Source organism: Diaphorina citri, unplaced genomic scaffold (assembly GCF_000475195.1).
Source record: "Diaphorina citri unplaced genomic scaffold, Diaci psyllid genome assembly version 1.1 scaffold10, whole genome shotgun sequence".
Taxonomy (NCBI): Eukaryota; Metazoa; Arthropoda; class Insecta; order Hemiptera; family Psyllidae; genus Diaphorina; species Diaphorina citri.
Window position 1 is genome coordinate 10,641 of NW_007377449.1, and position 9,494 is coordinate 20,134.

At 39.8% G+C, this 9,494-nt stretch overlaps 1 protein-coding gene across 1 annotated transcript in view; it reads left to right on the top strand.

Annotated features, from left to right (window-relative positions):
- The window catches only part of LOC103505799, a 13,709-nt gene extending 4,215 nt beyond the window's left edge, over positions 1-9,494 (top strand). Inside the window, exons 2-10 of the mRNA XM_026820835.1 lie at positions 1,908-2,054; positions 2,779-2,999; positions 3,414-3,628; positions 4,118-4,197; positions 4,864-5,059; positions 5,879-6,011; positions 6,711-6,900; positions 8,284-8,426; positions 9,170-9,494. Of these exons, the coding sequence (XP_026676636.1) occupies positions 1,908-2,054; positions 2,779-2,999; positions 3,414-3,628; positions 4,118-4,197; positions 4,864-5,059; positions 5,879-6,011; positions 6,711-6,900; positions 8,284-8,426; positions 9,170-9,271 (1,427 nt within the window). The 3' untranslated portion in view covers positions 9,272-9,494. The remainder of the gene's footprint in view (positions 1-1,907; positions 2,055-2,778; positions 3,000-3,413; positions 3,629-4,117; positions 4,198-4,863; positions 5,060-5,878; positions 6,012-6,710; positions 6,901-8,283; positions 8,427-9,169) is intronic.

Sequence of the window (9,494 nt, forward strand, 5' to 3'; positions counted from 1 at the left end):
AGAGAGAGAGAGAGAGGAGTGTTGGAGTGAGATAAAGAGAAAGAAGAGAGGAAATCTAGTAAAAGAGAAAAAACCAAAAATAAAGAAAGAATTGAGAGTAAAGGAGTCAAAAGTTACAGAACTCTTGGTTACAGAAAAAAAAAAGAGGGAGAAGGATAGGAAAAAGAAATTTAGAAAGAGAGAGGAAATAGAAAAGTTAAGAGATTATATGAATAAGAAGAAAAGAGTTTAAGTAAGGATTAGCTGAGAGAAAGGGGGAGAAAAGACAGAGAAAAAAGGAGAAAGAAGAAGATAAAAGAAGAGAAAAGGCGCTAAGGATTAAGAGGAAGAAGAGAGAGGGAAAGAAAGAAAGAGAGATAGAGGAGGAATTGAAAAAAGGAAAGGAGTATGGGAGAGAGAGAGAGAGAGAGAGAGAGAGAGAGAGAGAGAGAGAGAGAAGGAAAATGGCGTAGCAACATGGCGTCCTAGTATAAAAATACTAAAAACAATAATAATAAAAAGAACTCTGGTAAGCATAAGGCGACAGCTTGGAGACCTATTAAACAACAATAATGAAGCCATTGATATTCAAAACCCTTGCCACACCAAGTTATTCAATAAGAATGAAGTCCCTGGTAATAAGGAAATAAAGGTTATAATTGTAATAGTAAGTAATAATAATAACAAAATAGCTATAGCTATTTTGATAATGATGATGATAGATATTCAATAATAATGAAGTTTGTAATAAGATGATAATAGTAAAAAATAATAAGACAATAATGATAAGAGTAAGTAGGTAATAATAAAAATAAGATAGTAGGTAAAATTATGTATAATACATAATACATAATTTCGATGATGACAATTTCAATACAAAAGAAGGAGAGAGAGAGAGAGAGATCATCCCAATAATTATAATCTTAAAAAAAAAAAATAATAATAATAAAAATAAGACAATAGGGGAAAAAAATAGGTAGGTACCTAGGTATATAACTACAATCTCAAAAGTTTGGAAGAATAAGCCACAATGCAACGTGTGCATTCCACAAAATAGGGTGCGGTGCCCAAATGAAGGGTAGAGTTTCAAAAGTTAGGTATAGACTAATACTCAAATAGGGTAGACTACCCAACTATAGCTACGTTAGATGTGGTCTAGTCTAGCAGAAAACTCAAATAGTCCAACCAAAGTTATGTTTGAGGTGGTCTGGTATAAAACTTGTCCTGAATTAAACAGTCCCCATGTAGCAATTCAGAAAACTATAGTTCATCCAGATCAATGTGACAGCAATGAGTTATCAACCCAAAAAGAAGGAACCAATCAGATCGCAGGAAATCCTTACATTGTTGCAATTCAGGTAAAGGTCTATTTTTGATAAACTCTCTCTTCTAAAATGCAGAGGTAGGTCTTTTTTTTTATTTAAAAAGATGAGTGTTTCACCGCCGTTTTTATTTCGTAGCAATGAAACAACTGCTACATTGGACGCATGTGGTCTGTGTCGTAGCATGCCCATCCCGTAGTATGCCTCTCATCAGATGGGCGAGAAGAGGCACAATACTCCCCATTTAGGTGCTGGGTCAACACGAGAATGCATGTATAAAGTCGATATCCTGCTCGAATGAGACTAAAAAGTCCCTTTACCCCTTGGGCATATTAAGCCTTTAATGCCTCCTTTTTACTTTCTATTCTACAGAAAAATTCAAAGCCCACGATTTCTCGGATCTATTCTCAAAGGTAGCATGCCCATCCCGTAGTATGCCTCTCATCAGATGGGCGAGAAGAGGCACAATACTCCCCATTTAGGTGCTGGGTCAACACGAGAATGCATGTATAAAGTCGATATCCTGCTCGAATGAGACTAAAAAGTCCCTTTACCCCTTGGGCATATTAAGCCTTTAATGCCTCCTTTTTACTTTCTATTCTACAGAAAAATTCAAAGCCCACGATTTCTCGGATCTATTCTCAAAGAACTGGTTGAGGAACATCCTGCCTCACATTAAGGACTCATCCTGCAGGAATCAACTTCTTCAAGCTGTGCAGGACCTAGACCAGATGAAACTATGGGCTTTCCAGAGTAGGTACCTATATACTTTTCTCTCCCCCTTTTTCTTAATTAAAGGAAAGTTAGGGTTGGACAATGGACAGTTGTGAAAACCTTTAGTCGCCCCTTTATTGTGGACTTTATCCCCATGATAAATTTTCGTCTGTCTGGGATTCGAACCCAACTCCTCTGTTTCAAATTAGTCCTCTTGACCAGTCAGCTGGAGTCGGTTTCATTTTTTTTTTAGTTAGGAAATACCTTATAAGTAATTATTATTAGTTTTACCTATGTATTCTGTGCTGCTGCAGGTAATAAAACTAAACCGGTAAAACGCCAAAGCAAGTAGCTATGTATGTATGGAAGTACCTACTACTTCTTACCTAACAATGCTCTGCACCTGTTCCATCCCATTCATTATGTTAAGCATACCTAGGCTTGCCAAATATCCGAAATGTCGATTCGGGACGCGTCCCGAATTTTTTCTGGGACAAAAACGGAAATTCGGGACAAAACGCCCCAAAATGAAAAACTGAACGGGACGCCGGGACAACCCCTGAAATTCGGGACTGTCCCGGCCAATTCGGGACGTTTGGCAAGTCTAGCATACCTACACAAATGTGAATCCCTGCTGAAGTGCTTAATACACTACGCTAAAAATTCATGACTTGACTTGGACTCTTAATCACAAACCTCCGGATCCAGAGTCCATTGTGTGCTAACCACTACACCACTGAGATTGACACTCCCTATGTTTCAGTGCTAGACTCGACGGGTCGAATATCATCCCATCTCTTATCCGGCAATTCTCACCAGCTAGGCGACTATGACCAATGCCTCCACATTCGACATTCACACATCCGACCCCAGTATTGTCTAGGCCTTGTTGATGTCAACGCTGAACCCTCAGCGTCAACCGATGTGAAGCTAGTGGTCGAACGAGTGCGAGGCAACAACTTCATTCAAAGTCACCGCTCAAATGTAAGCAAAACTGTTGAAAAAAAAACTATTACATATTTCAGCCCCACAGTTTCACTATTTTGAGCTAATTTTGGAAAGGTTTGAAGGAGGAAACTGTTAGAACGGAGGCTTTGTCGTCCCGAAAACGAAGGGAGAAAAGGGCTGACTGACTGAGTTCTCTCTCGCTAGCCTAGTTAGCTTGGTGGGGAGCGCGTCTGCCTTGTAAGCGCTAGGCCGTGTGAATTTATCCTGAACGGATAATGTTCGTTTTTAGAATGGCTGGCTTTCTCCTATCCTGTCTTCCTTCTCTCTTCGATTTCGGGACGATAGGACCCTAACTAGCAGTTATAGTTCCCTCTGTCAAACTTCTTAAAAAAAAGTCTTTCCAACTCCCTCCCTTTCTTATTCTTACTTGCAGTTTCACTTTTGTTTCAGCCAGGTCACTTTATTCCCACCTACACCACACTAAAGTGGGGCCTCTGTGTTCCTGAATCTTGCTCACCATCCAGCCTCAGTCAAGCTCTGGATGTCCATTTCAATGTCACCCTACCTTCCTCTGTAACTGTTCAAACTAGAATTGACCCCAAATACTGTAAACATGGAGGACCTCTGCAGAGCACTGCTTGGCCTTTGTCCACCTATTTGGCCATGTGAGTTGACCATCTAGGTTTGAGGTTCAATATTTCAAATAATTTTTAAGTGAGCCATTTCTTCTTAAACTAATGATTAGCATTTGAGACCTAAGACAAAAAGGTTATTTTCTATACTTTTCCTACTGAAAAAGGGCCTAAACAGCCTTTTTTATAAACCTCATTGAAAAGGCTTACTTAGAATAATAATAATCCCCACAGAAGTCAGAACACTGATGCCTAGTCCAACATGGTAAGTACCTTGTGTGTCTACATCGATGACCAAATAAGTAAGTAGGTAAATATTATCCAAGTACCTACATACTTAGGTACTGTTACAAACAAAGTCAGAAGCAAAATTCCAAAGGTGCTTTACCTCTAAGCCTGGTATGATTTTAGTAGTACAAACAACGAAACAACTAGGTATGAACTTATGAAATAAACTTAGTCGTCTGTCACAAGCTAAAAAGTCACATTTCAACTACCAAGTTGTACCTACCTGTGTTCCAGATTGCTATTTGCCACACTTCTGGTGATTTCTTTGCTGTCCACATACTTAGATCAGAACGATGTACCACTAAACAAGTTGAGTAAGTTTAAGTAAAATGAGAAATCTTACCTTTATCATTTGTGAGTTGAAACCCCTGCTGAACCTGCCATCTTGGACAGCGAAATGTGTTCAAAGTGAAATGTACTAAAAGGGCAAAAAATAACTATAAACTAACTGTGGAAATGTGAATCAACTCTACCAGTCTACCCATTAACATTTGAAAAAGAAAGTTAAAAAATCACTATTCAGCTTAATACAAAATAACCTTTCGAAAAGAAATCGTAACGAACGACTTGCGTCACTTGCAAATGCGAAGATCCGTTATCAAAATTTTCCGACATTTTTAAAAACTGACCTAACCTCAAAATCAAAACGTGAGCTGCAAAAACGGGCAGTCCACTGTTCAGATCAGTGGCAGTTCAGTGATAAGATCAAGGCAGTTTGCAAGGTGCCTTTACACGTTTAGTTTTTCTGACACACTCAAACTTTCATCCATTTACGTACAATTTTATTTCCATGATATCGGTATTAATTTCCCACCGCTTTTGGACAGATTTCGACCGTTTTTTGGCGGTTTTCAGCTATAGCGACAAAACGGTTAGAGATATTGTAAAAGTTAGGGTAGAGAACACTCAAATAAGCATCATTCAATAGGATAAGGAAAGTCGTGTGATGTTCACACCAGATTTTTTATTATTTTCTACAGGTAAATCCGAGGGTCTTCAAGTTCTGTGCTCACTGAAAAGAAACTGGGCCCAGTTTTTCCTCATCAAGAAAGAAGACATTGGTTGTATTCATGGCCTGAGAACTGTGGCTACCTTCATGCTTTTCTTTGCCCACAATACTATACCCCTTAACAATATTCCGTTTATCAACAGAACTGAACTCACTGAGGTAAGGATGCACCTACTTAGGTAGGTACATAAGTACTTAACCTTTCTCTTAAGCTGTGTACACACTTAGTCGACTCGACCGATGTCGACTGAAACCGTACACTGCCTCAACAACATAGTTCACCCCGTCGATCGACGCCCATCGACCATGTAGACACAACTTTATCCTCCCTAAATAAGGAAAGAGGACAGAATAAGAGTAAGCCGGCCGTTTCGAGAACGAACGCATCTGGACGTTGGTGGTTCGAGTCCAAAATTCCAAATCAGGTTATTAAATCTTTCGAGGTGTAGACATTTAGTGAGGTACTTACCGTCCTTAATTTTAAGGTCCAAGTACCTACCACCAAGTGTTGTTGCAAATTCCAAGTGGCCGATCAGGGGCGTATCCAGGGTTTTGTCGAGGGGGAGGGGGGTTAGGATGCTCCAAATTTTCGGAGTCTGGCTTATGGTAAAGGAGAAAAATGAAGCTCGAGGTGGGGGAGGGAGGGCCGGGCCCCCCTCTAGATACAATATTAAGCCCTCTATCATTATAATTTCCTCTCCATTTTCACCTCCACCCTCTTTCTTCATTCTGGGCCTCAACCTGGGCTCCGCCATGTTACGCTATGTCACGGCCAAAGCCCATCACCTCTCCCTAGTCATCTACAAATCCGCCCCGGGCGGGAATCGAACCCGCGGCCTAGCGCTTACAAGGCAGACGCACTACCAACTAAGCTAACTAGGCTGGCTCCAGATGGACTTTAACACAAGAGAGTTTTTACAAACAAAATTAGCGTCCCGAAATAAACTCTTTTGAGATTCTAAATCTTGCGATTCTATTGGTTTCAGTTTAGAGGACCTGTACCGCTCAGCTGATCTGTCCTATATTCAGCCCCTGCACCGAGCCTCACCCTATTTATCAGGAGTGTGGTTAGGATTCTTACTGCACCAAATTAAATTCCATCCCATCAAAATGAACAAGGTAAATCTGCCTCCTCGCATTAACAAATAAAGTGCTGTACCTACTGTTGAGATAAACGGACTATTTCGACCCATTTATCCTATTTCGACAGGCGAAATAAAGCACTATCACTATACTATTAACCTCACTCAGTTTGCGTCTATCACTGTATCAGTCTCAACCGTGTTTGCTCAGATGGTCACTCATCCGGATACCAAACACGCTCAACGTTGCTCAAGTTCAGTGATCCTCACTTTAAGTTCATCCAGTTTGGGAGTAGGTAGTCAACAGCAACACCCGATTGCCCAGTGCCCTAAATCACCAAAGTATGGAAAAGTATCTTACAAGTGTAATAGCCAATGGAAAAGCAGAATTTTGAATTTGGACGAATCATATCGAAATATGGAATTGTAAATACTTTTCCATACTTTGGTGATTTAGGGCACAGATGGTCACCCATCCGGATACCATACACGCACAACGTTGCTTAACTTCAGTATTAAGTGATCCATCGAGTGGTGCAGTCAACGTGCTATTGCAGCAATCGCAGCTGGTATTTACCGAAACATGTCTATTTTTTTTTTCAATCAAGATACCTATTCTTAAACACATGTAAAAAGTGTTCCCCATGATGTAAAAATATAAAAGACCTGGATTAGACTGTACGGCTAAATGGACTTACCAGTCCTATCCCAGCAACATTCTATTCCCATTTCACAGACCACCCTGTACATCGGTTGGAGTTTGACCACCCTGTGCTTGTCCTACTGTCTGATGGCCAACTATCATGTTGGCTACATCAATTACCGGTATGACGTCACCGAGGCAGCCAACTATGCTGGCCTGTCGTCTCTCATGACATCTGTGGCACTCAGCTGGGTTATTCTGGCATGTAGCACGGGATATGGGGGTGAGTCGATTTTTTTTAATCCATTATATATACATATAAAAAAAAAATCTTCCCTCCGCTACAGACCCTAGGATGCATGCAGCGTTCCCTCTCTGGATGACCACTCTTACTTTTTGAGCAAGAAAATGCTTGGAACGGGATTCTGCCCGTGATATTAATTTCCTTGCCCAAATGGTCCAGCCAAAACCTGGCGAGTCCGACGCTCCATGGTGTCGATAGCGAAGGCCTTATCCAACAAACATAAGTATAAAGACCATAAACATAAAGACATAGAATAATTTTTCCAAGCAAAACCTCCTAAATAGGTAGGAGACAGACAGGATTAAAATAATAAAAAAGTCGTTAAGTAAGCCACTTGAGTTATTGACCTTGACTAAAACTTCATTATATGGGACTCATATTTAAAATACATGACATCAATTTAAAACTTTTATTTATGAACTGTCTTCAAGTCTAGATACAGGAAGTACCTACCTAGAACACGAAGAAAAAAATCACAAAATCTAGGATCTAAATTTTCAATCCTAATAGATCCACCAGAAAATTCGTAGTAGGTAGGTACCTAACTATACATAATACTAGTTAAAATTAATCAACCACTGCGTCCATTGAATTCTAACATTAAATGATCATTTTATCCGATTCACACTTGATAGCTTTTCAACGTTCCCTACAAATATACTAGAGGGTCAAAAATATGGGCAAACTACCCAAATAGACGTAATTAACGGTGGCATGGACAGCAATATACGCCTACATATTCTGACAGATATTATCAAGCCTAGCTAAAGTTTCAACAAGAGCAAAAGTCAGATAGAAGGGTGCTGAGTCAAGGTGAAGCCATAGTTCCTAATACTATACCTTACTCATCCTTTACTATGTGTCGGGTTGAGTCAAAATTTACTGATCTAGAAGTCAAAGTATAATGTAATCCCCTTGGAAACTTCCGTATAAATCCTGCCTTGAATTAGTGCCGTAGAAATGGCATAGGTAGAAATGGACGCACATCAAGTCGTAGGTACTGTATTTTAGTATATATTTCGTGTTAATAAAAGCCGGGCGGCGCGACGCTTCGAAATTCCTTGTTTTCGCGCGCCTCCCGGCACACTTGATCGTGGTTTAACTTAGTAAAAAAAAAAAAAAAAAAAAAATCCAAACAGATTGCTTAATCCATAAAGAGATCAAAACAAAACTTGAACAACCTTAAACTCCGCTTCTAGTCCTGTCATATGAAAATAAATCAAATTGCACAGTGATGATAAAGACAGCCCAGCCACTCACTATCAGGTAAACCTGACAGGTACACCAAATCAGGTCCGCCTGTCAGGTCTACCTGATAGTGAGTGGCTGGCCTTACACTTTAAACATTTTCTGTCCCCTCAGGTTTCGTCAACTCATTTCTCAGCAGCCGAGCAATGTGTCTACTCAGCAAAATGTCCTTCTCCATCTATTTGGTTCAGTTCTGTGTCTTCTTCTACAACCTGGGAACCCTCCGGTCTTCTAGGACGTTCACATTTTCCTACTTGGTAAATAGTTCTTAAGGTGTGTCCACACATAGTCGACCGGCCGTACATACTCGTACACTGCCTCGACAACATAGATTCACCTCGTCGTCGTCGACTATGTCTGGACACACCTTTAGTCCTTAAGTGCATCTTGAGAGTCTAGATGGTGCCAAATGAGGGGTAAATCATTCTAGGTGTATCCCCACTCCCCCACTAACAAAATATTAAGACGCACGTAGGAAAGTAGAGAAGGGAGGAGACGTTAGATAGAAAGATATGGAGGGCTAGAAAGAAGGAAGGTACCTAACACAAAAAAAAAAAAAAAAAATAGAAAAAAAAATAGGGGGGGGAAAAAAAAAGGAGGGACCCCAAAAAAAAAAAAAAAAAAAAAAAAAAAAAAAATGGGGAAAAGGTGCAGTATAAGAAAAAGAGGGAGATGGGAAAATATAGCTCAAAACCAAATCCTTTAGATTAAACAACTCTCATTTACTTTGTTTGGATTGGATTTTATTTTCAATGGAAAATTCACAGAAATTGTCCAACAAAAACCATTAAAATGGAAAATTAAGGTCAAGTAGGGAAAGAAAATAGTTTAAGCTGTAAGACGGTAAAAGTTGCCCCGAGTCCAGAGCATTTCTGGGAATTTGATCAAAGAAAACATCCAACATCCTTGTGCAATTCCAGGAATCTGACAATAAACTTTCTTGTGATATTAAACTTTCTTTTGATAATAATAAACATTCTTTTGTGTTTGCATCTTCCAGGTATCTCTGGAGGAACTTCTTCTAGTCATCTTCACCTCATTCGTTCTCACACTCCTGGTGGATTTGCCCGTCCAAAATTTAAAAGTTCTTACGCTCAGATGATCTCCCATCACATACAACCCGAATTTCTGGTGGCGCTAATGGGCGAGGCTAGACTACCAATCAGATTGCTTAATCCGAGAGTTAAACATGAACCGAGTTTATTAAACATGAACCGAGTTTATTAAACATGAACCGAGTTCATTAAACATGAACCGAGTTTAAACTCGCTTTGTGGCCGTGGCCTTCATAAGACAAAAGTGGTATTTTCCTTTCCTCATGCGCA